General features: G+C 44.8%; 1 protein-coding gene across 1 annotated transcript in view; it reads right to left on the reverse strand.

The window, feature by feature from the left end:
- Positions 1–27,280, reverse strand: part of DSCAM (DS cell adhesion molecule) — a 482,198-nt gene that overhangs the window by 58,575 nt on the left and 396,343 nt on the right. The window contains exons 15-17 of the mRNA XM_081819866.1: positions 25,963–26,109; positions 19,715–19,870; positions 10,205–10,338 (exon numbers count right to left, since the gene is read on the reverse strand). Coding sequence (XP_081675992.1) covers positions 10,205–10,338; positions 19,715–19,870; positions 25,963–26,109 — 437 coding nt within the window. The remainder of the gene's footprint in view (positions 1–10,204; positions 10,339–19,714; positions 19,871–25,962; positions 26,110–27,280) is intronic.

Raw genomic sequence — 27,280 nt, forward strand, 5'->3', positions numbered from 1 at the left:
GAGGGTTCTAGAGGGGAGGGGGGTGGCAGGATGGGTTAGGCTGGTGATGGGTATTAAAGAGGGCACGTACTGCATGGAGCACTGGGTGTTATACGCAAACAATGAATCGTGGAACACTACATCTAAAACTAATGATGTAATGTATGGTGATTAACATAACAATAAAAAAAAAAGAAGATCACCCCTTGAGACGAACCATGAGAGGCGATGGACTCTGAAAAACAAACTGAGGGTTCTAGAGGGGAGGGGGGTGGGAGGATGGGTTAGCCTGGTGGTGGGTATTGAGGAGGGCACATTCTGCATGGAGCACTGGGTGTTATGCAGAAACAATGAATCATGGAACACTACATCAAAACCTAATGATGTAATGTATGGTGATTAACATAAAATAATAAAAAAAAATCTTAAAAAAAGAAAAAAAACTAATGATGTATGGTGATCAACATAACATAATTTAAAAAAAAAAAAGAAACTTCTTCCCTTTGGAATGAAATTTCTCTATAGAGTGAGAAATAATAGTCAAGCTGTCCAGGGGTCCTGTTCTTTATTCGGGAAATTTAGTTGCACTGGTGTTATTACCCTCTGATGCCACTCTCTTCCCCTGATGGCCGCCATAATTAGGCACCATTTTTCAGCTCTCAGAAGTGTAAGCAGAAGGTTGCCAACCAACCAATTTAAACAATAGAAGAGTTGATTTGTTCTTCATAATATATGTAACTGGATATTAAATGTGACTTTTCCTGTTGTCTTAAAATTTTAGCAACTGGCTTAACAAGTGAGAATAGTCCCAAAGATGCTGGTACCTTCTTTCCTAACAAAAAATGTGAGACCGCCTATGCAGGGCTTCCTGATGGTTTGTCCATCATCCATTTCTGGGCCCGATAAGAGGCTAAGGCAGGAATAACATATTCTTGTGAAGAGCAGTCTGTGTGCATTCCCACCTAGGGGTGCCAGGGGTTTTGAGCTCCAAGCAAACCCCTCAGAGAGCTTGGAGTCTGGAAGAATATAGAGATTGGAGAGTCACACCTGAGGAGGTCAAAGGCTACACAGAGTGGCAAAGGCTAGCCCCGCTCCCAGCAGGAGAGCATGCTGTGCTGGGGCTGGCTGTCACTTCCAGTATGGTGGGTTAAGGATGCTTTCATGTAGGCCCTGCAGAGGAGGGCAAGACTGGATGTCTCCAGAGGTGTGAGATGCCTCCTACAGAGGGCTGTCCTGTGAATCCCATAATCACTTATCCATAGATGGTGCATAATTCAAACATTGTTAAGCTCAAGAGGTGGCAAAAGGTAAGAGAAAAAGAGCTAAATGGGAAAAAAGATCATCAGAAGTTCATGTGGTGTAGGGAAGGAAATCTATTTGTTTAAAGCCTCCCCCTTAATGCTCAGCCAAAAATGCTTGTTCTGAGAAAGAGGGAGGATGACTATTACTTCCTTAGGAAACATTTTCCTCAATAGTTTAGATGAGATATAATAACTGATTACATTTACCTTTCATCAATTGTCTCTGTTGGATACCAGATTTCCCAACACAATGATCTAATCATGTTGGAAATGACTTGCTAATTTCTACGTGCGTCCCATTATGTGTCTCTCCCTCCCAAACTCTGGTCAGTGAGAAGGTATCACTTTAATTTCCAGAATTCTCCTGCTACTTCCACTGCATTGATGCTTCAGAGACTGTGAATAGCAAGGAATGGGGGAGCTTCTCCCTCAAGGGCAGCAAGACAGAAAATTGTAGCCTAAAGAAAAGCATACTCCAAATGTAGTTCCTAGGATCAATGAATCAAAAGTGGCAAAAAGAGAAATTGGTAGGGAGGGGAGAGAGACACTTTTCTCAATATTTAAATATTTAAATCTCTAAATATTTAATTTTCTGCTGGCAGATCTATAACTCTGTTGTCTCATCTTCACAGTTAAGACAGAGATATTAGCCACTCTAGAAGATTTGATTATGCCTACGATGTGAATTAATCATGAATGGATGGCTATAACTGGGCTGATAAGGGATGGCCAGAGCAATAGGACACCTGGGGACAGCCACGTGAACTCACTGGACTAAAGATCTCTCCTTTTGGTCTTGCAAAGAAAATTTATGTGAGAGCTCTTAGCACAATGCCCATAATGGGAAAAACTCATAAATAGTTGCTGTGTTTGTATTCATAGGCATTTACTGAGTTCAAGTCCAGTGTATAGACTGTAAGGTAAGTTCCTGCCCCAAGGGAACAAGAAATGATCATAGCCTGGCAAACGGAGGATTAATTAAATAAGGCATAGTAAGATCCTGACAGGTTCCTGCTAAAATCTGAAAAATCATTTCAATTCCCTTTCTAAAACGACTCCAGTCATAGTTGAGGACATGATTAATATTTACAAAATGCCTAGGAAAATAAATAAAAACTTCATATATTTGATTTAAAAAATATTTATAGCAATTTTCTTTTATAACACTTCAGACATGTTGGCTTCCCGAAAATTGTACCAAGAGCGGAAGTTACAGCTCATGATATAAACCTTACAATAATAGTCAGACCCGACAGCTCACATTCACTTGTTCTGCCTTTCTTACTATTGCTTTAGGTCTGGTGGGTGGAGTCACAGATTTCTGAGGAACTCCACAGTATACTCCTCAAAAGAATGTAGAGGTTACTGGGAGGTTGGTTTTCTCCCTGTGTTTCAGTGTCACCCATGAAAAGCCTGAGAACAGGGTCTACGGGATCTACTTTCACTACAAAATTATTTTTGCCTTGTCGTTTTGGTGCAATTATCTTCCTTTCATGTTTAAGACACTTCACAAGAGTAAATAAGATAGAATTAAACACAATGAATTTCTTTAAATGCTCTTTAGTGATTTCTATAAAACTGGATATTTATCCAATAATTGCTGGATTCATTTCCAAATCCCTCACACTATTTAGCTTGATGGATGACTTGCAAAGCCTTGTAGACTTCTCTCAGCCCCTCCACTGGGGGCCACATCTGCCCTTGGTTTATACATCATGTAAGGTCTTGATCTTTATTCTCCTTCGATTATGGTCCCGCATGTCCTCACTGCCTCTCCTGTGCTGGATGGGTCTCAGGTTCTCTGAGGGTGGCCTAGTCGCACCTCTCCCTCTACGATTTCCTGGGGATCCTAGATCCCAGCATTGCAGAGTCAGGACCCACCCGCTACTAACTGGAATGGACTGAGGAAACACCTGTTGCATTAAGTTGACTAATGACCTAGAAATTATTTGAATACAATTGAGAATAACTATGTAGAGAATGACTATGGATTCACAGCCTGCTCAGATCAAATTATTCAGCCTATCTCATGGATATAAAAAGAATTCCACTTAAAAAATTTCAATTAACTTTTTAATGAAAAACTAATTCTATCAAAGAAGTATGGTGCTTTAAAAAGCTCTAATATCTAATTATTAAAAAAAGAGGCTCGAATGTTCTGATTTTGTGGATAGTATGTTCACAGCAGTGATTTAAAAAACCTCCCCCAGAGCAGAGTAAGCAAAATAGGCAGCTCTTTTAATTATTGGACAACGACATTTTGAGGACATATAAAATCTTTCTTTTTAGTGGCAGAGAAATGACCTGGATTATATTAAGAATAAGGAGTTAGCTGGATCAATTTAGGATTCGTCTTTATTCTTTAAGTTCTCTGTATAATACATGGACATGATCTGATTTTCATTTTATTTCATTATTTTCTCTTCTCTAGGGTCACGCCATCTGCCATGCAAACGATTATCTGTAAAAATGCTTTATTAATCTGACTTGATCGCTCTAACTTATTTGATGATGAACAAGTAATTTATTGCATATATGCAAAGGGAGCCAGCCCATGCACTCTTAACCACCTTTTGGCTGCTCCATCATTTCTAGCTTTGCCATCACAGAAAAGAGAGAGCCACCATTAGGTCTTTTGGATAGAACTATGGAAGGATGATTTCCATGTCAGTGATTTAAAAGCATGGGCATTTTATCTAAATCCTTGTGAGATTGAAAGCATCCCCAAGTATATAAGATACTTTCCTGCCTTATGAACCAGAAACATCATTATACAGTTCAACCTCTATTGGATGACTCCCAACCACTATCCATAAAATTTAACTCAACACAACATTTGCTGAACATCCACTATTTCAGCATAATACCAGGCTTTCTAAAGGCAGAACAGTGACTAGCTGGGAGGCCTGCACTTCAGCTGACAAGCCACTCTGGGGGCCCAACTATACCCCAAATTAACAATAATTTAAGAGGTTGTAGTTATGCCAAAATGAGGCTGTAAAGTAATACTGGGGACCTCTGCGGTAAGACAGAGCCAGCTTCCCAGGGAAGGCTGTATGCTCTCAGGGTAAAGGGCCTGGACTCTGAGCTCAGACACCTGCGGGTTGCAACTCCTGCCTTTGCCTTGCAAACTGCGTGGTCCTGGACAGATGGCACATGATCCACTTCAGTATCGCTAAAGTGAGGTCCTAATAACCCCACCTGCATACAGTAATCATGAGGATTAGCTGATGAAAACCAGTATTATTTAAGATGTGGGTCATGGAAGCAATTTTGTGAGTTATGACAATCATTTGCAAAATAAAATCGAAGAGCAAAAAACCTACCAGAATGGGAAATATCAGAGTGTATCACGTGGAGCAAGTGTAAATTTTGTTTACGATGCTTTTACTGTGTGGGTAGTGCATTATGCTTGTAAGATGTATTTCCTATTGTGAGCCATGAAAAAATACATTTGGAAACCGTAGGCATAAAATGTATAGCCTATAGCAAATGCAAATGCAAATAAATAATAAAGCATTTAAGTTGAGCCTTAAGAATAAAGACTTTAAATGGGAAGAGGATGAGAGGGAAAAGGCCAGGAGGACCCAGTGTACATGCACGTACACACACACACACACACACACACACACACACATACATACACGAGACGTGGTATGGTTTAAGAACTGGCTGGGTAGGGTAATGGAATAGGAGATATGAGACTGGACAGGAGTTGGAGCTGGATTGTGGAAATCTGTCCATGTTGTCTTGAGGATTTAGGTAAAAAGGGAGAAGTCAGCCAAGAATTTGCCCAAGGGAGTGACATGGTTAGACCTAGAATGTGAAAGAATGATGATGACAGCAATGTGGACACAGGACTGGACCTTGAGACTGGCACTGGGAAAGCTTCTGACCTAATTTGGCTCCCCAGGTGAGGACCTGAACCAGGGCAATGGTGGTGGGCATGAAAAGAAGGGCGAGGATTAAAAAGATATCGTGGAGAGAGGATTCTCAGGACACAATGTCACTTCACAGATGCTGTTTCCTCTGGTCGTAAATACCCTTCTGTCCAGTAAAACGTCCCACCTGCAAGCCAGGTCTGTATGTACATCCCAAGAAACTAACTCTGATCCTACTGTTTGAGTGACTCCCCCTTGCCTGTGCTCCATGTCATTCTGCCCTCTGCATGTCCCGGTTGTGTCCTTTGCCACATCACAAGAACAGCGACCATCTCTGGTATTTTCTGCCCTCCCTAGAACCAGGAACTCCTCAAAGAAAGGCAGACACTCTATCCTTTATAACGGCAGTCCCATGGTCGCCAATAGAGTTGTTCTCCAAGCTGCTCTGGTTTTCCTGTCTTCTGGGTATGTGCTGGGATTGGCTTCCTGGTTCTCTTGTGGTTGGAGGGAGGCCACGTTATGCCTCTGTCAGACCCTCCGGAGAGGTCCTTTTCTCTGCCATAAAACTGTCACGGGTCCCTCCTGCAGTGTGGGTAATATGGAGCAGAGCTACCGACTCACAATGGACGTGAATGTGAAAGAAACATACGACTGTTGGTGTAAATCCCTGAGATTCGAGGCCTCTTGTCAGAGGACAACGGGTATTGTTAAATCATTAGCTTAGCTGGGAAACAGGAAGAGAAGGGGAGCAAGAATGAATTAGGTTCTGGACATGCTGGATGCAGTGGAATCTCGATGGAGACATGGATGGAAGGAAGTTGGAAATATGAGACTGGTCTTGTAAGATGGTTGGGGTTGGAGAGAAACATTTTTGACCCTTGTAACTTTAGATGATAGTTAAATTATAAGAACAGATTCAATGATTCATGGAGATAATCAAGACTAGGAAAAGAAGATGAAGGAAGAGTGTTGAGAAATGCATACATGTAAGGGTGGGTGTTGGTGGGGAGGGGGCAATGGCCTTGTATAGCCAGGGGGTCTGTGGTGGCTTCGGAGACAGGAGCAGTGGCCGGTGAGATGGACAGCATTATAAATAGGGACGGTCAGGTCAACCCCGCTTGACGGTTCTATCGTGGCACTCTTATTTGACCTGAGATTACTCAACATCTCTGGGTTTCTGAAGCCACTCTCCCTTGTCTTCAGCCCCATGATTTATTAAATGCAGGCCCCGGGTCGGGGGGCACATATGGGGCAAACACACACCTGCTACCTTGGCTCAGAATTTACCCAGACCTGGTAAAGGTTACTTTCTTTGCTTCCCTGAAGACTTGCTTATTTCCAAGTGGGCTACACTGTGGGGAGTTTAGTAGGTGAAAGTCATCCTCTGGATAAGAAGAGTACTAGAACATTCTCCTTTGCTCATTCAGCACCATCGACTGAACACCTGTCCTGTGCAGGGACTGGATCATATCATCATCCCAAACCGGAATAACTGATGTAGGTTACGGCTCGTTGATATGATTATTTTAGGTCTTCTAATTTAGTTCATTGCTGAGAAGTTTGTGCTGTCTAATTTCATTGTCTCATCTGCTTAACACTGTGAAAGAGACACTTTCTCTATCCTCCTGCTTGGCTAACACACCGCATTTCCCGCGGGCTGCTTTCATGCAGGGAGGAGCCTTAGAGAGGAGATCCAGCCTCACTCCTTTCTTCCTGGGACCTTACAACTGGGTGAATTGATCGTTCCAACCATCATATATGAAAACTAATAGCCACGGCCCCAAAATTATATGGATGAGTTCCTGAATCAAATGAATCTTAAGATTTTCTGGCTCAAATCGGCCTGGGAAGGTTGATGTCTCAGCACACCTGCTGGTCCCTCACGGTGAGACTCCCAGCACCACCAGACTTTAGATGAATTTGCAGTTTCTCGTCTGGCCACGTATGCAATTTCAAATCTGAATGTCTTTGACTAAACTGACCCGAGAGAACACAACGAAACCATTGCCTGTTATTAGACAATGGGCTTTACGCATTATGGACAAGAGCCTGGGGCTTGTCACAGGTCCTTTCACTGGGGGTCTTTAGGGGAAATTGATATCAGCGAAGAGGTTAGCCGAGGGAGTCCCTTCCAGAGCAACAGATTACAGGTTGTGCGGTGTCCTCATTTATCTTCCCATGTTCTGCATTCAACTATGAAATCATTTCAAAGAAAAGAAAGTCAGGGAGATGAGCAAGAGAAATATACAGAGCTCACACTGCCCTCTGGTGTTTACTCGGTGGAGATGGCAAAACATTGCAAGAGGTGACAGCATCCAGAATTCTCACTGTCGAATTACAGAAGCTCGGGATGGAAACAAAGTCCCTCTTTCCAGTAATTTACACTCTCATCCTAATTCCATATGAATAAAACCCCCAAATAATGGGTGGTTTTCCCTTCGAAGAGAAATGCATTAGTCCTCTCTGCTCTTTACTTAGAATGGTATTATTTTATTTTAATCATAGGCCTCGTTTGGGAAATCTCTGTACCTCCCACTCAGGTTTTCTGTCACCCAAAAAGTGCTTTAAAAATAAAGTCTATTCAAAAACCTGGGCCTTGTGGTCTTAGATGTTTGAAGTACATGAACAGCCACGTGCCTCGAGAGATGGAATAGCCTGATTCTGGTTCACTTCACGTTATTGAGGACCGTTCTGGGATTCTGGACCTTCCTTGCAAAACTTACATGCTGCTGCCCAGAAGATCACAGGCACCTTGTAATGATCCTATTTCTGGATCCATAGTGCTTTTTAATATCGTCAAAAGCAGCACAGACAGACCTAGCTAGTGGCAGTCAGACATTAGGTAGGTGAAAAACCTGGTTGTTCATTCCCATTTTTTCTGGTTAGTTGGATCTTAGGATGGTCGTTTTTGGAAGGGTCTTGTTGGGACAGTCCTGGGTGGTCGAACCCCAGTGTTCTGTGCACAGAGAGACTGTGGAAATCCCTTTCTTCTCCACCCTGTGGACAGTTTGAGCATGGCTTCTTGCTATTCTATGGTGGGGAATTCACTGGCTGGGAGGACAGGGACTAACATGGCCCCTCGCATCCACAAGTGGGGCTGTCTCCCCCATGCATCGGTCTGTCTGGATCAACTGCAGATGAGCCAGGCTGGGGTTTTTAGCTTAGAGATAAAGAGCAGATAGAGGGGGAGCTGCTGGTGTTCTGGGTACCCTGCTAGTCTCTTCCTAGGCTGCTGGCGTCAGAACAGCAAATGTGAGTTCTACAGCAAATAGATGGATGAATAAGTGAATAGAAATAAAGAAGCATTTCAAATTCGAGGGGAACGCAGGTATGCCTTACTCTAGCGATGATTTTGTCTCTCTTTGGCAGAATGGTTCTATGTTAGGGCTGACGAGAGAATCAGGGTCTGCGCAGGGGTCCTCCGCGAATCGCCTCTCTGAGTAGCAGATCACGGTTGCCTGGCGCTTCCTCCCAGCACTGCTTAGCATCTCTGAACTTTGACAGTAGGACTCAGCAGGTGGGAATTAACAGCATGTTTGAAACCAAAGAAGGAACCTGCAAGAAAGTTCTGGAGCCCGTCTCTGACCATTTACACATAAATCTTTACTCCAGCTCCAGGGGGGGCTGCTGTTGACGAACGTTCTCCAGCAGAGACGCCGAACACAGGCTCTCCCTTGTCTCTCTGGCGCCGCTAATCACGCTCACTGTCTGGGGCACTCCGAGGCCTGGGGGTTCCCTACGGACTCTAGACTTTGGAAAATGTATCACTTTAATTAGAGAATCAATTAATGAATTAGTTCGAGAATGGGAGTCAGCCTTAAAAAGGAAGGAAATCCTGACACCTGCTACAACATGATGACCCTTGAGGACATGATGCTCAGTGAGGTGTGCCCATGACAGAAAGATAAAGGCTGTCAGATTCCGCTCCCGTGGGACCCCTAGAGCAGTCCGATTCACAGAGGCAGAAAGCAGAGTGGTGGCTGACGATGCTGGAAGCAGAGGGTTGGGACGTTAGTGCTTAAGGGACAGAGTTTCAGTTTGGGAAGATAAAAATGTTTTGGAGGTGGACGGTGGGGACGGTTGCATGACAGTGTGAATGTGCTTAACGCCACTGACCTGGACACTTAGAAATGATTAAGATGGTAAATTTTATGTGAAGGTATTTTACCACAATAAAAAACAAAATTAGTTTGTGTATTCATTCCACAAATACTTCCTGAGTGACTATGCCTGTCAAATTCTATGGCCCAGCGGGGGGACAGAAAGAGGGGTCAGCCATGGTGCCTACCTCCGAAAATGCCTTACATATTCCTATGAAGATATCAGGAATTTTTTGTCCCACTTTGGCTTTCTTTTCTCTAAAATTTCCCATTTGGATCTGCTTTTGTATCTGGTCTGAGAAACAGCTTAGCTCTATAATTATGCCTTGGTAGTAATAATATTAATGAAAATAAATACAGCACTGGGAAGTATTAATTACCCTAACTTTTAATTCTGTCACAATGAACGAGGCGGACCACGTAATTGTCAGGGTCACAGATCCGCAGCAAGGGCCCCCATGTCTGGCACAAGAGGGGCTTGCTCGCTCTCCCTCAGTGGGGGATGGGTCCCAGCAGGAAGAAGGGGTGAGAGGTGGGACCACAGGAGGGAGGGCGGAGGGAAGGGGGGAGGCAGAGAGGGCCTGGAGTGCACATAATGACGAGTCCAACAGCAAAATCAATAGGTGTTGTCCACTGACTATCAATTAAGGCACAATTAAGACCTCTGGGTTTTGATTTTGAGAAGCCGGCTGGCAGTTTCGAGGGAAGTCACCAAATAAACAACAATTCTAGACAATTGGGTCCCTTGCAATGATTCAGAAGCATATTTTCAAATGAGGTATAAATGAGGATGTTGCTTTGTGGTGGAGACAACCGGGAGAAAAAATAAAACCACTAGAAACACCCAAGTAGGTGGGAGACAGGAACAAAACTGTCCCCAGGGAGCGCTCGCAGCTTGTTTCTGGAAGGTGCTTGAAAGGCACTTGGTTATTTACCAACTTACTGTGGGATAGGGGTGGGAGCAGAATACAGTGTACTTTCGGATGATGCCGTTCAGCTTGAGAGGGGGAAGCCAGGACACAAACACCATGGAGGCTGAGGCTGCAGCTGCCTTCACTCCTGCAGGAGGACCTGGAACTAGAAGAGTCGTGCGTTTAGTCACAGACATGGGGCTGCGACCGGGTGCTCAGGCCCACGCTGCCCAACACGACCCCCGCTCCAGCTGGGCCTGGCCACTCTCTCCATGGCCAGCTCCTTGAGGATCAGTGCTGACCGGAGAGAGGGCTCCACCGAGTCCCCTCGGAATCCACAAGTGGAGACCCCAATCCCAGAAGCTCAGATTGCAATCTTATTTGGAGAAGGGGTCTCTCAAGAGATGATCAAGTTAAATTATGGTCATTAGCGTGGCCCTCACCTAGTAGGATTGGGGTCCTTATGGAAAAAGGGGAAATGTGGACACAAAGACATGCAGAGAGAGAAGACAATGTGAGGACACAGGGAGCAGATGGCCATCGATAAGCCAAGGACAGAAGTCTGGAACAGACTCTCCCTCACAGCCTCAGAGGGAACCAACCTGGCCCTCACCTTGATTTTGGACTTCCGACCTCCAAACTGTGAGACAATGCATCTCTGTTGTTGAGCCCCCCCGTCTGTGGTACTCTGTTCCAGCAGCCCTAGGAACTGACAGTCTCTCTCAGACAAGAGACCGGTGAACCCCACTAGCCCTGTCCTCAGGCATGTCCGCTAAGAGCCCAATTTTAAGAATCCTGCTAAGTCAGTTCAGCCTGAATCACCTCAATAATTGGTCTCTTTTGATACACAATCAACGTCTTCATTCTCTACCATATCCCAGGTAATACCTGATCATCCTAGCGTGCCTGCAGCAAAAGTCCTGTTTGATCCATCTAGTCAGAACGCCCCTCATCCCTGATGTCTCTTGTCCGTAATTTTCCACCCAGTGACCCCACTCCTTCCTCTCCATCCCTTGGCTGTAAATTCCCACTTTCACTTGTATTTGAAGTCAAGCCCAGTCTCTCTCCCTTACCGTGATCCCCCAACTAAGGTGGTCCCCACATGTATACCTCACAGCAGTCCCCCTGAATAAAGTCTGCCTTGCCGCTCTTTAACAAGTGCCATGAATAACTGTTTCTTCCACAGAAATCATACGTTCAGTTCAAGTCCCTGTCTTCCTGGGAGCCTTCCCTCCCCATTGCGGTCCCTCGTGATTTCCTGCCTCTGAACAGCTGGAGACTTTAGCTTCTTGTGCTGCTACTGAGTTTGGCTTTGAACAGGCTAGGGATGTACATCTCGCCTCCTGAGTTAGACAGGAATGAGGGCAAACTTCCATAGTCATCAGGGACCGCTCTTCCTCGCCCGAGACCCTTGGTAATGGCACCGTTTTTGGCTGAGGGGAGGTACAGAAATACTTTTGATGAAGACAGACTTTTGTGTCAGAGATTCACAGCTCATGTAGACAACAAACACTCCTCTGTAAACCTTCTAAGAAAGCAGGACATGATGCTAACAATATTAAGCATAATTTGGGAGTGAGCTTGAATGCACGTACCCCCCCCCCCCATCTTTCTATTTTCCAGGTTGAAGAGGGAGGATGGAGTGAGGCAGGCAGGCTACAGGAAGAGGCGAAAAGAGCATTAATGTTGCTACTAGATAAGCCTTGAGGATCTTGTTTTGTTCCTCACTGGTCTGTCTACATGGAGGGCGGTTCCCACCTTGATAGAGGTCTTCAAATTCCAACCAATATAAGTCTCTTGTGAGCCCCTGGAGGAATCTTTGAGTCTCTTCCTGCTCCAATAACAACATAACTGCTCAGTAAACATTTTTGGAGTTGAATGTGTGTGTCATGATTGCCATCTCGACTCTTCTAGGTCAAAACAACAAAACCAGCAACCACGGTGAGAGCTAACTTGGGTTAGACATCGTCACCATTTGAAAATATAAAATCTCGGATCAGTTTTTAGCAAGTCCCACTGATGGCAGAGGTCTAGGAAAGGGGACACATGTAAGCGATGACACCTGAATTACTAGGTCCTTAGGAACTGTTGTCCTGAATATGGAGGGCATTTGTGCTCAGGTTTCCTATTGGCGAGGGTAACAACAAAGACCTCCACCAATCTACAACCTGGTTCAGACCCACAATGGCTCCTCCTGAACACCAAGGGTAGAGTGGACATTTGCTTGACCTTTTCATTCTAATGGATGCCCTGGATTCGCCAACCCTCTCCATTCCTTCTGCAAAGCAATCACCTTGCTAGTGTTCACCATGCCCAACACTCCCCCTGGCTAGCTTCCTTCTAGAAGCCCAAGTGCTTGGGCAGCAACCACCTGAGGGACTGCTTAGCAAAAGTCAGTCATGCTTGTTTCCACCTTGTTTGTGACAATTATACTTGTCATGGTAATGCGATTTAATTCATTATGTAAACCAATGAAATATGAGTGCCAAAGAAAGCTGTTTCTGTGACAATTAATGGAACTTCTTTGGAAAAGCTTTCTCGAAGGAAAGTTAAAAAAAGGAAGGTTTGGCTAGGTTTGGGCCAAGACCATTGAGAAAAATGATACACATGGCGAAAACCAAGACAAACAGATTAAAAAAAAAACCTAGCAAAGCGATTGTTGGCAAATGGCAGCATGCTTTACTCCACTCTCAGGAAGCCTAAGCTGGAAATGGCAGATGATCCATGACGGAAACAGTCATGGAACTGATGACATAGAGATCTCTTCACCCAAAACTTAAATGAGACCATGTTATTTAATTAAAGAATGAATAGAGAATCAATCTCTATTTGTATGTTCCAAGTTAAAATGCAATGTACCTTAAACGTACCTTAAAGTATGTCTGTTGGTCACTGTAAACTTTAGCGACTCCTTGCTTTGATTATTTCCAGTAACTTGTCTTGATTAAATCAGATCAAAGGGCTTTCACTGCATTTCCTATGTAAATCCCCATCTCACTCCTCATACACTGAGGTATGATCTCTCTTGTGCAATCTTTCCTTCTAGGGTTATTAGAATTTTATACAAAAAAAAATTTATATCACGATGCTGGGAAGTGTGAGCCCTGCATTTTCACTGAGGGCTTTTGTTCAGCTCTACCACTTAGTTCTCTGTCCTGGGCAAATTCATTAACTTCTCCAACAAACCTTAGTCTCCTCATCTATGAAGTTGGAACAATAATTGTACCTATTCACGGTTTTATTGCTAGGATTATGAGAGATAATTCATCTAAAGAATTTATATGGAGTTTTGCATACAGCAGGCACCAAATAAATTCTAGCTATCATTTGTAAGGACAATCCTCATTTCCTTATAGTGCACATCACTAAAGGATCCTAGCCTTTACTTTGTGACCCAGGGTTGAACTATAAACACCAGATGTTGAGAGTTGCAGAAAACAGATGGTGTAGGATGGTCTGTCTGGGAAATATTTTCTTAAAACATTCTTAGTCATCAAGTTACATTTTGTTAATCTGGTTTTTTTTTTTTTTTAATGGAAGTACAAGCAAGTTTAGACAATTTTCACGAATTCTAAGCCATTGTTGAGTGGATTTCTGACTTCAGATCTAACTGGTTGAAGTAAAGAATGCCGCTCCAGAGGACCATCTCTTCTGTGTTCTTCCAATTTCCCTATGCCTCCTTGCTGCTTGAAGAAGCTCTTACAGCTCACATAGCCAGTTGCCACTGAGATCTCCACTCAGATTCACAGGTGCCTTAGACCTACCATGTCCCAAACTGGGATCACCGTCTTCCCTTCCAAACCTCCCCTCCTCCTGTACCCATTGCAAGAAATGGCACAGCTATGTTCATGGTTGCAAAATCAGAACCTAGAATTTTCTCCCCCTACCAGCCCCCAGAGGATGTGTAAGATCAGTGAGTCCTTTAGACCTCTACGTGACAAGGTTGGTAGTTGGCCTCTCCCTCTGGCTTAGTGTTCTGCAATATCAGACCATTTTTTAGGTCTCTGGAAGTGGCATGCTTGTCCCACCCCAGGACCTCGATACAGGATGATCTAGGGTCTTACGTTCCTTCTGTTTAGAATCTTTTCCTACTCTCCTTCTTTTCTTTGGCAACTCTTACACATCTGTCAGATTCTACTAATTACTTCCTTGAGAAAACCTTCTCTGACCACTAGGCTAGATTAAGTCAGGGCTCCCACATTCTCTCTTAAGATCTTTCTCCTTCATGGCACATGTCAGGATCCACTCAAATATCTGTCTCCTCCAGCAGCCTACAAGCCCCGCCAGGCCCATCCTGTTCTCTGCTGTATCTCCAGTGCCTGGGGCACTATCTGGAACATACTAATCCTCAATCCAGATTTTCTAAGTGTAAAGAAAAATGATTTCATCAGCTATAGTGTGGTAGGAAGAATTTTAAGATGGTGCCCAAGATTCTCTTCCTCTGATATACATATCTGTGTCATTCCTTCCTGTTGAATGTGGGTGGTAACTGTCACTATGATGGATGGACTATTCCCATGATCAGGTTATGTTCTGTGACAAAGGTGAGGGGATTTTGCAGATATAATTAATGTTCTAATCAGCTGACTTTAAGTCAACCAACAGGAGAATATTCTGGGTGGGCCTGACTTGATCAGAGGAACCCCTTACAAGAGAGGCTAGGGGTCAGAGATGGAAGAAGTCAGAGAGATTTGAAGCAGGAGAGATACTCTCCCATTGGTCTTGAAGAAGCAAACTGTGCTGCTGGGGAGGGGCTATATGACAGGGAACGGCAGGTGGCTTCTGGGCACCGAGGAGATGGTAGACCAGTCCTACACACACAAGGAACCCAACCCTGTCAACAACCAGGAAGCCTGGGAGAGGACCTGACCTCAGACGAGCCCATAGCTCCAGCCAACACCTTGATTTCAGCCTGTGAGACCTCGAGCAGGGGAGCCAGCTGACCGGTACCTGGACCCCTAACCCATGGAAACGGTGAGATAACAAATTTTTGTTATTTTAAGGTACTAAGTTTGAGGTGATCTGTTATACAGCATAAAAAATGAGTCCGTATAGCTAAGGCCTCTCATGATGTGTGTTAATGTAAAACATCAAAGTTAGTGCTTTGAAAAATTATTGCACTGGTTTGAAGTATGAGTCTGACTAAGTACACACATACTTCAGCCTACTCGTTACTGTCACGATCACTTCTCTGGTCTTGCTCATCAGGCATAGGCAGGGCTGTGTGTGTTATGGATGCTGTATGTGTACATGGAGCCTGTCCGTATGTGATCCACCACGGTAGCCAGACCCACCCGAGCCCAATGCTGTCCCGAGGATCCCCCCACTCCCCTGAGCCATGCGCAGACCGCATGATGCTGGATGGAACCATCCGCAACTGCCATCGTGGTCATGCCATGCACAAGTCTCTTTCCTGTTCCCATTTCCACAAGATGCTGGTGTTCCTGGCCTTTGCTCTTATAAGAGCGGTATTTTCTAAACATTTTTTAAAGGAGACAAATCCTTTAACTGCGGCACAGGTGGATGTGGGGTGGCTCTTCTTGAACTAGAGGGGGCAGTGGGGAACCCCCCCACGGGGCACCTCTGGGGCTCTGCCTGAGCATCACTGCAGGGCAGGGAGCTCTGAAATCCACACAGGGGAAGGCCTTCTGGGACACCCTGGTCTGTTGTGTTGTTGGTGCACCTGCTGCCATACGGAGTCCAGCCCTGCCACGCGCTCAGTACCTGTCTATGCAGGGGTGACACTCGGGTGGTTAGGCAAATAGACACCAAGAGTCCATTGCTTTTAAGGTGCACTGAGGTGTGATCACACAATACCCGAGAACAGATGATCATGACTCCAGGAGAATGTATGGCTCAAGATCTGGGGACTCCAAGGATTCAGAGATAGCCTGATGTCAGTTTACTCTTCACTCGATCTTAGCTCTGTTTTCAGATGCACCCCCACCCCCGGCCCCGCAAAGAGGCAAAGAGAGTGTGAATCATGGCGGGGGGGGGAGCACAGATCCCCTATTGCACCTCTTGCTGGCCTTCTTCCCATATAAAATGATTTACAGAGTTATGTGCATTAGTAATGTACTCAGCAAATATTTGAACTTAAACACAACCATCTCTATTTATACATATACAATGTTTACTTTTGCAGAAAAGGATCTGGGCTGTAACAACCTTATGCCTGCAGAATAAAAATAACAATTGGAAAATTAATAGATTGGGTTTTGTTTGTGTTCTCTTTCCCCACGGCTTTGCTCAGATTATAGTCTTAGCAAATAAAACGGTATTAGGATTTCACAAACCCTTTAGAATTCAGAATTAGCTATCTTGTGTTCAAAAAACAGAAAGTCAGATCAGCAAATAATCTTTTGCGTTCTTGCAGAATAATAAAGTTACAAGTTCTGATTGATTGAGCAGTCTTGGGAAGAGAATCTGAAGCCTGAGCAATTCTCATGGACCCTGAGAATACATCAACAAATCTTGGCGATGTCTGTGGGGCCAAGAGTATGTTTATGGACCCAAGAATATGTCCACAGGTTTAAGAATCTGTCTCCTGGCCCAACAATCTTTATGGAGGCTGAGAAACTTCTTAAGGCACAGACAACTTGTTCTCTGAGCAAACATTTCAATTGTGAATTATCCCTGGCAGAAATAAACTTTTAAAAAATGTTTTAAGTTTTGATTCAATTTATTTATCTTATCTATTTTTAGTTACCATTTTATTCTATTTTTGTATGTTTTATTAGCAAGTGATACATTTTTCCTTCTTAAGATGATCAGGGACCTAACAACACAACTTAAACTCTAGGCTTCCAGACACTGGGGGTTTAGGGACCTTGTCTGAGAAATGTATGGGGCACAGAGGAGCAAACTGAATGCTTTGTGTCAATACATTAATATTTCTTTCCCCATGAGAATATCAATAAACACTGAAACTTCAATCTGTGCCTAGATTAGTGCCTTACTGAGGAAGAACTTAATGAATGTTGGCAGTTATTATTTCACTTGAATTTTATCTACAACCTTACATCATTTTAATTGAATCTGGCAGGTTAATCCAAACCTTCCAAACTGTACGATTTTGTAGCAGAAGTTTAAACAGGATCTATATTCTCAATTTGACTAAGCATTCCTTCTATGATAATTAGCCTTGTCCCTTCTTTCAATTTGATACAAAATTGCTTTCAGTTCTATAAACTGCTCAAATGCCTATTTATATTAGGTATTGAGTTTTTAAGGGTGGCTGGCACAATTCTTCACCATCTCCAAATAGTGAATTTTTCGTGTGTATCTGGGGGAGATAAGCTCATTGTTATACCAGTCTTTCTCTACTTCCTCCTAATCTCTGTTCTGCTTGTTTTTTGAAAATGTTAATGATTTATCCCAAGTAAATACTGACATTCGGTTCTGCATTGCTCTTGAAATGCACACCAGCACATGTGGGATTCTCCACCTCCTTTCCGGGGGAACTGCTAGACCCAAGGCAGGGTCTTTCACCATCGATGGCATCTCCCTACACCACCGGCATTAGATACAAAAGCAGAGAATAATTGATTGACAAATTAGACTTTAGGTCTCAGGGTCAAGCTTTGAGTGAGAACCCCATGATTCCTAAAAGTGGAGGATTAATTAAAAATTGATCCAAAATCGCCAGTCAGTAAGCTGTGGGGAACCTTCCCTTCTTAATGGATTTCTGTACATTCTTCTGAAAAATGCAGGTGTCAAAATTTATGTTGCTAATCAATTTGCTCTTTAAATAATGATTCCAGTGACATTTGTGTTATTGCTTAGCAATGCAAAAGAATGTGCCACCCCCACTCTGAAGGAGTGGAGATCAAATAATCAAATATCTAGTGTCACGAACCAACCCACTATGTGTCAAGCTAGCTGTTTACACACATCACTTGACTTTTTATATCTTAACTCTGATCATGATGGCAATTTTGTACATGAGTTCAGTTCAGAGGTTAGGTAAGGTGCCCAAAGTCCCCTGGGCAGCAAGCGACAGAGCCAACATCTAGACACGGCTCTTTGTCTACTGCATTTTTAAAAACTACATTATGACCACCTTCACTTAGGACATAGCTTTTTAGATCTCTCCGTTAACGTGTGACTTTCTAACGGCATTTCAATTTGCTCTAAGATTTCCCTAAATAATCCAATTCCTTTGAGCAGAAAAGGTTGATACCTGCACATTCCTGGGAAGAATTACCTGTGTGTTCTGGACAAGCGGAAGCTAATGAGGCTAATTTGTGTGTACCCCCAGTGAAGCAAGAAGGACTACAGACACGGTGAGAATAGTGTGCGAAGGTAGATGGTTGGGGGAGTAGGGCTGGGCCTGCAGAGGTGAGGACAGAGAGTAAGAACAGAGAGGGTATGCTGTGGGTGTCAGAGAAGCTTTGTTAGGGGACAGAAAGGCTGAAGAAAGAGTCTATCCAGGCTTCGGAGCCTGAGTCCCCAGCCTTGCTTCCACCGGATGGATATGGGTGGAACCAGTGTGTTTGAATCCCACATAGAGATGGAGGGTGCATCAGCATCAAACCTGCCAACGGGAGGTCATAAGAATGGCTAACACCTCCCGCACTATGCTCTGCCCAGCTTCCTGGGAACAGAGTCCTGGAAAGAAGACAAAAGTTGTAGATCCAAAATCTGCACTGAATTTCGAAGCACTGGTGTCTCATCCCCACCCTATCTCTGGGACAGTTCTGTGCTCTGATTTGGAGAGTCCCACATTGGTATCATTTGACATAGTTGCTCCTTCCTTTCTTAAGGTGGAGACGGTTTTTCTCACTATAGCTATATTTATCAGAACTTTAACTCTTTTTTAAATAGGCTCAGATACGGCACTTCAGAGTTTCCCTTAAAATAATACAAAAAAACAAAACAAAACCCTAAAAAACCACTTGCCATATAGTTTTTGAAGGTTTGGGAGTCACACAAGCAAGTCTACATTGTTTGGAACAGCAAGAATTAATGGCCTGAACCAAAGTGAGCCGTAATTTAAAATTTTACTAAATCACTATGAATTCCTCTAAATAATTTTTAAAAAATTAATACAAAGCTCTCAAACTAAAGATCTATTCTAAAGTGATTCTGAAGCTGGCGTAGAATAATATGACTTAGACCATTACGAAATCTTCCAGTGGAAGGATGGAGATCATCTGAGCCTACACTAACAGATGATGAGTCACGGAAATTATTCTGATGGGATAAAAAACAGGTATGACGTGTTTCACAGCTCTGTGACAAAAGGCATTTTTGTTTAAATAGTACTCGGCCAAAAATTTTTTTTAAAAAGAAGAAAAATTCTAAGGGAGAGAAACGATGGATACATCGAACAAAGGCGACCCAGGAAGTCGACGGTCTGAATTGCGCTGGAATGTCTTGGGAGGGCAGCCAGTGGTTTGCCCAGAGCAGAGTCAAGGACAGGCCCATGAAGGAACACGGGGCTCTGGGACCCTCCCAACACCAGCTCCTGTCCTGATGCTGTCGCTCCATGGGGCCTCGAGCATCCCCCACAACACACACACACCAGCCCCATCTCTCACCATCCTCTTTGGTCCGAGTGAAGATCTGCTCACTTCTGACGCCGTCCCCGGCACGGGTAAAGGCCAGCACTTGGATGCTGTAGTTGGTATACTTCTCCAGGCCATCCAGCTCCAGGGAAGGCTGTGTCGTGGTGACGTTTTTAATCTCGCCCAGCTCTGGAGGACAAGAGAACATGACCTGGTGACTGGCTGTGGGGGCACTGGGCTCGCCCTCCAGCCGCCACACCCCGAAATCACTCCAAGGGGCTGTGCATGGCCTCATTCACACGGAACTGACCCAGAACAGAGGGGGCAGAATGTCGTTCTGGAAAGCAGAGCGATTCACTCCACGTTAAGTGTTAGAACTCAATGCCGACCGCCAGGGCCCAACGCCCCCAGCAGCCAGTCAAGCATGCCCCCCACACTGGACCCAGGGAGCTTGGGACTGCACATCGCTCATTCTGTGGGTGTATTTCTAATTGCTCATCAAGAAACTTCTGCAAGTCGAGTTTTGTTTTTTGTTTAAAAAGCAAACAAGCTCTACTCTGATGGTCGTGTATTTTTAAGTACCTAACTTCTCAGGTGTTTGAACTGAGATGAGGTGGCTCAGCAAACTGTTCCTCTTACCTGGAGTGACCTCCCCCTCCCCCAGCCTCCCTGCTGAATCAGTGACATGCTGATGTGTCAGAAACGTGGTGTTAGCTAAAAACGCTCCGTTTTCTGGAGTGGGATCAGCTAATCATATTCAAGGGTGGAATGTTATGCTCTCCCATCTTAGGCATATTAGAGAGGGCAATTTGAGAAAACTTACAATGATGTGTTAAAGACCTCCATGGGTGTTCTGGATTTTGAAATGAGCCACCTACAGAGCACCTGGAGCAGGAGATCATGGGCTGAGGACTGCTCGCCCCCAGACACAACCATCCGTGGCATGTTAGCACTGCCTGTGCCCAGTTACTAAGAGGACGGGCATGGAGCAGGCTCAGCAGGGATTCCTTGCTGGGTGGCTGGCTGTTGTGAAGGCCACCCGTGCATACGGTTAGCAAGCTGTAGGGCCGTCAGCTTCTCTCCCTCTTGCCCTGGCAAAGACAACCACCAACCACCAAACTCATTTAACCAGTACACCAGTCCTATTTTCTCCACGACCCATTCATGTTGCAGGTAGGGAAACTGAGGCAGGGGGCGGGTCAGTACCTTGCCTAAGGTTATGGAGCCTAGTACAATCACCGAGAGCACGGCCCACGGAACCACAGTGCCTGGCCTCATGTCCACAGACCACGGTCTCCGCACCTTGCTGTAGTCGCTCAGTGAAAATGTCACATTGGTCAGATTAAACGGACTTTCTCGTCCTGCCCTCTGTCTTTCTGTCCTCCGGTCCTTCTGGCATATCGCACAGAAGGCCGCCTATTAATTAACAGCCACCTATTTTGTGTTAGTGACAACTCTAGAATGTCTTTTTGTCTTTCTGGTTTCTGTCAGAGCTGGACATAGGTGGAAAGTTAAATCTCAAATAGGGCCCCGAGTGGCCCAGGCTTGTCACGCACCTGCCAGGACCCCTGTGTGGGGTGAGGGCTGAGAGCCCACAGGCATGGGAAGGACGGTGGGTCCCAGACACAGCTGTAGGCCTGAGCGTGAGCCCAAGGCGCATCACCACCTCGAGCAGATCGTGGGCCAGTCCTGCGGCCGGATGCTGTGCTGGGGGGAAAGGAGGCAAGGAAGGCAGTCCCCAGAAGGTGCCTTTGGCCTGGGGTCTTCTGGGGAGGCCAGCAGGGTGAAGACTTTTCAGGGCCACAATTTGGAAGCCTCAAGAGATGGCTTTCGAAAGTGAAAAGATATTCGCTCCTGCGTGGGGTCGCGGCACATTCAGAGTGGATAACCTTTAGGCCTGATGGGTTAGGAAGCCTCCCCTCGGAACAGGAGGGTCCGCCGGTGACCACCAGAACTCCTCGTATTATATTATCCACTTAAGATGTTCGTTTTCCTGAACAGATCTAATATGGGTCGAGTGGATGAGGATAAAAAAACTCAAATGCTAATGGGAAAAAAAAATTAAGTATAGATCTCATCAAGATCTTTTCAGATTTAGGAACTTCCATGCTGTGCCAAAGCTTGCTCTCTCTCTGTCTCTCTCTCTCTCTCACACACACAAACACACACACACCCCAGGGAAAACAGGGTTCCACTGGGCTGCATGCCAGCAGCTAGTTATGAGACCTTGTCTACTCATTTGATCTCTGGGGACTTTGGGTTTTTTTTTTTTTTAAAGGTTTTATTTATTTATTTGACAGAGAGATAGAGAGAGAGCACAAGTAGGCAGAGCTGCAGGCAGAGGGAGGAGAAGCAGGCTCTCCGCTGAGCAGGGAGCCCGATGTGGGGCTCGATCCCAGGACCCCGGGATCATGACCTGAGCCGAAGGCAGCTGCTTCACCGACTGAGCCACCCAGGCGTCCCGGGACTTTGGGTTTTTGCATTTGTTTTTAAATTTTTATCTTTAAGAAGGGCCCCGGGGTCTCTCCCCACTAGAGAGAGTGGGCTGCAGTCTTGCTGCAGGAGAAAGTGGTGCTGATGCATCCGGACAGTTCCTGGGTAAGACACAGTGATGGGGAGGAGGATGGCTACAAGGGACAAAGTGAAGTGGATCATCTCCATCTTTTTAAAGAAAGCAACGATTAAAGCAGAAGAATTCCATCTACTCATGAAGCACAATGCGGATTAGAATTAACATTTGGATGTTTACTCGTCTTGGGGTTCATATTGCTTTGATGAGCTGATTTATTCATGAACCAGGAATGTGACTGCAGTCAGAACCCCCATTCAAGATTACCCCCCAGAGGGTCCTGACATGGTCCGGGAGGCACACTGGGCATTTTCCTGACTGGCAGATACTCGATGCTTAGCAGATACAGAGAAAATAGAAAGGAAAATGATGACAAAAAGCCCGATCAAAACAGCATGCTTCATTTGCCATTCTTTCGAGCTTTTGTTCTTTTTTATAGTTTAAGCAGGATTTCTATCATCTACCTTTTACAGACTCCATGGAGTTATTTAAAAAAAAAAAAACAACCCAGTAACTAAAGAATAATGTTCAGTTGAAATCATGAATAAAATAATATGAAATGAATATATAAAATAAATTTAGACATATTATTTCTACTATAAAAATTTTTAACTTTCTATTTTAAAACGAATTGTTTTCTGTATTCATACCCTCCCTCCTCAAAGAGTCTCAAGGCAAAAAACAGGGGTGGAAATGACGTTTCTAAAGTACCGTCAACTGCCCACCATCGAAGTGAACGTCTGGTCGGCACTAAATGCTGTCTCGCTTCAGAAGCACCGTGCTGTCTCGGGGAAACACAGAAGAAATGACAAAGAGTTCAGATGCAGATGGAGATGTGACTTCAAAGTGTACAATTTTTCTGTCAATTGCAGATGAATGGCCTTGTCAAGTCTTGAAAAGTATCGAACTTTCAGGTTATGATAAAATACTCAGAAATTTCACCAACATGTTGTATGGTTAGCGTCCCCCAACGAATGTATTCACCACTTTTATCTGACCACATTAACAATAACGAGACGCTTTCCTACATGTGTGTTTGAGGCAACTGCTAATCACAGTGGTAGTAACAATCTGTGTCTCCCAGTCTGTCAGTGTGTGTGCCTGTGTGTGTGAGAGAGGATGTATGTGTGAGTGTGTGTGCCTGTGAGTGTCTGTGAATGTAAGCGGATGAACGTGTGAGGGTTGTGAGTCTGTGAGTGTCTGAGTGTGAACAGATGTATGTGTGAGGGTTGTGTGTGAGTGTGAGCGGATGTATGTGTGAGGGTTGTGTGTGGGTCTGTGAGTGTGAGCGGATGTATGTGTGAGGGTTGTGTGTGGGTCTGTGAGTGTGAGCGGATGTATGTGTGAGGGTTGTGTGTGAGTCTGTATCAGTATGTGTCTGTGAGTATGTGTGTCTGAGTGTGTGTGTGTGTGTGAATGTGAGTGTGAGAGTGAGTGGGTGGTGTTTTCTCAGGGTTAGTGGGACCAGTCCTTTACACAGTCACATGTTTTCATGACTCCTCGGGACAGCAGCCCGAGGAGTTTCTGTGGAAGCATCCAGTAACCCCCTGGAATTACCTGCTAATTCATACATGTCACTTCTTGTAAGTAGCAGGTGAGGAGAGAGTGTTCCTAGCAGGTTTATGTCTCTAAGGGTTTCCTTCTCATCTTTCGGAGATTAAGTGTAGAACTCCTACATTAGACATTAAGCACACCACTTTGATCTTAATACAGTGAGCAAAAGTATCTTTAGGAACTGTATGCATTTCCAAGCAGTCTTTATTTAAAGACTTTTATGTTTTTGAATATTCAAGTTTTTAAGGCTTTAGAAGCATCAAGTCAAAAGAACCGTATTAACCACATCACTCTTCGTGGAGCTAAGGTGTTAATAGTATTAACAAATACGAGTGATGTGTGAAAATGTGTATGATAGGATGAGTAGCCACCACTGGATCCTGGAAACAGCTCCAACAGGAACAAAAATAGAACAATTTCAATGTCACACTGCCTCTAGGTGAGTGTGCTCAAGTATTTAGTTCTGTCTCATTCAAGACGAGGATGAGAACAAGTATACACAATGCCATAGTATGGCATCATGCCAATAAGATGGATACTTTTACAAATTGTCATTGCTCTACACTTTATGTCTATGGGATTTGTAAAAGCTTTTTTGAGGCACAAGAGGGTGAAGTTGTTAAAAGAATCATCTATATAGATCTGTCCGTCTCTGGGGCTGGCTGTGCATTATTGGGCTTGTGGTTCTATGTTCACTAGATTCTCCCTCGCTCACTGGTCTGGAACATCCAATAGGGCAGACGCTGCGTCCTCTGTGTCTAGCACGAGCCCAGCACAGAGCAGATGCTCAGCTAATGTGTCTGCCTCAGATCAAGCAGGTGAATCTTTACAGAACGTCTCTAGTGCCGGGTGATGTGGGAGGTGCTATACTCAACAGCAGGAGGAACCGGGTCTGGTCCTCAGCCCTGAGAAGCAGGTCTGGCATAGACATAAATAATTAAGCCTCCAAAAGCTGCTCTTCCCTTGGCAAATTTAAGCTTATTTAGCTAAGTGTCTTCGTTCCTTTCTTCTTGCACCAATATTAGAGCCCCCTGCAGCCTCAGACCTGTGTGTTCTGTTTACTGGGGTGGGGACAGCCACCTGCTTGGCAGAGCAGCCCCAGGTGGCCTGAACAGGGGTGGGATGTATCTGGGGGCGCTGGCTGTGTTTGCCCAAACTCAGAGGTGAGCATGCACTAGGAGTCCACATGCAGTCAGAGGGGTTGAAGGAAGCCCCAGGCCAGAGGAGAGGCATTGCCCTGGGGCAGGGGTGCAGAAGGCAGCTGGGGAGGAGAGAAGGGGAGGGTGCGGGTGTGGGCCACACAGGTCTTGGGATGCAGACAGTGAGCAGAGCTTAGCAGCTCCCCTGTGAAGGCCGCAGGGCGGTGTGTGCCTCTCCTGGTCACGGGGCGGAGCTCAGGCTGGCCCAGCAGCACTCGCCCCATGAAAGCATCACCACACTGAGACGTATTCCCTGCAAGAAACTTCTGGCCCCAATCTTGCCACTATTTGTGCGGGTCACACTCTCATTCAGTCTTGGCCAGACACACAGAAGGAGTTTGTCCTATAACTTGAAAGAAAAAGAAACAAACACAGAGAAACAAGAAGAATGAAGGAAGAGAAACAGAAAAAGGGGAAGGAGAAGGAGAATAAAACAGAAGGAGAAAAAATGGAGGGTTTTGTATGAAATGGCTCTTTGCGAGAAGTAACAATATTCCTGGCAGGGTGTTCTGGCATTCCCCCTGAACCCTCTCATGGGTCAACTGCAGGGACTTAGGAAGTTGCCCCGTTGAGTTTTATCAGGAAATTGGAAGAGGTCAACCTTTTAGGATACACATCACATAGAACCTTCTAGAATCAGATCAATGTCTTGGTGCTGCATGCAGAGGCTTGGCATAGATACTCATCTAAGAAAGCACATCCATGCCAACATTTCCCCAGTGCCACCCCCTCCGATACCTCAAATTGCTTTTTGAGGATACATGATGTTTCAAGCAGCTCTATGCACCTGTGAGAACACACGATGATTGGTAAGAACAGAATGACGTGGGGAGAGTGGACAGTGCCCATTGAGAAAGATGTGCTCTCCATTCCCTGAAACCTACTTTAGGAGGGGGGTCTGCTAATCCCATCACGCATTCTCTGGGGCAAACTCACAGCCCTAGTTTTCATCCTCTTACCTCCGTCCATCAGGTTGGCCCAGTAAATGACTCTAAACCCCTGGAGAATTCCATTCAAGGCTTCCTTGGAAAGTGTGGACCAGGATATTGATATGCTTTCTGGTGATGTTGCTATGGCTTGGACATTTTCAGGGGGGTAACTGGGCACTGAAATTAAATAATTAGAATCTGTAATAACTGTGGGTAGTTTAATTGGCAAAGCAATACGGAATAAGCAACATTAGTTTAACATTTCAATATGCAAGCAAAAGAAAAAATCACACTCAATCCATAAAATTAAGGGGGGAAAATGAATACCATTTCCCTATTCAAATAGTATGATAACTCCATAAAATAATGTGAGTTTATGCGTAAATCCTAACAGACTTCCAGTCTCTCTTTCCAGCTTAACCGCTTCACGTTGAGGGAGGTTGCCCCGGGACTGAGGAGCAGAGAACACTTGTGGTCTTACTGCAAGAGTAAAAAGCCATTGCTTCTCTGGTTTGTGTCCCCATCACTCTCGTGACTGTTTGACGTTACATTTGCTTTATACAGTACATATCCTCTGCATTTCGTAGCATATGGCATATAAATGGGAAGCCTGGCTACTGAAAGGTACTGAAAAGCAGACATGTAGTCATAGCTTACTCACTGCCCCCCTCCCTGGTAAACCCCCCTTGCAAAACTATACCATTGTGTCAGAGGAAAGACAGTAAACAGACTGAGATGGGGGCTGTTTGAAATGTTTTTCACATCGAGTTTATCCAGACCTTAAATGCTGTACCTGGGAAAAGGGACAAAACATCAACAGAACCATACACATCAGTGAAGAGTTAGCATTGAGGTGAAAACCAAAAGGCATATGTAATCATGATTGCAAAGATCATGACACTGGATGGAAAATCCCAGTCTCTGGGTTTCTGGTTTTCTAAGACTTCTCTCCGTAGAAATGGTCAGAAATTATGGATGCAAGTCACCCTGTGCCTCTTCAAACCTATGATCACATGGCTAACTGCACAAGAGGTAACTGCAGTGCAAATTTGGTGCCTTAAAATCTACACTTAGTGCTACAATGAAGCCCATATTCTATCTCTGCCCCTAACGTGAGGTCTCTGGACACAGAGCTCTTTGCTTTTCAAGCACTCCTGGAACAGTCATGGGAGAAGGCGAATTAACTCCTTGTGGTCATTAGGGGGCGCTCAGTCACCGTGAGATTTGCGCCAGGAAGCCTGCTCATTCCTTGCTCTGGTCCAAAGTGCTTGGAAATAGGAAGCAATCATAAAGAGAAAGAAAAGGAAGGAAGGAAGGAAGGAAGGAAGGAAGGAAGGAAGGAAGGAAG

Source organism: Leptonychotes weddellii, chromosome 1 (genome assembly GCF_054177405.1).
Source record: "Leptonychotes weddellii isolate Sample4059 chromosome 1, ASM5417740v2, whole genome shotgun sequence".
NCBI classification, from domain to species: domain Eukaryota; kingdom Metazoa; phylum Chordata; class Mammalia; order Carnivora; family Phocidae; genus Leptonychotes; species Leptonychotes weddellii.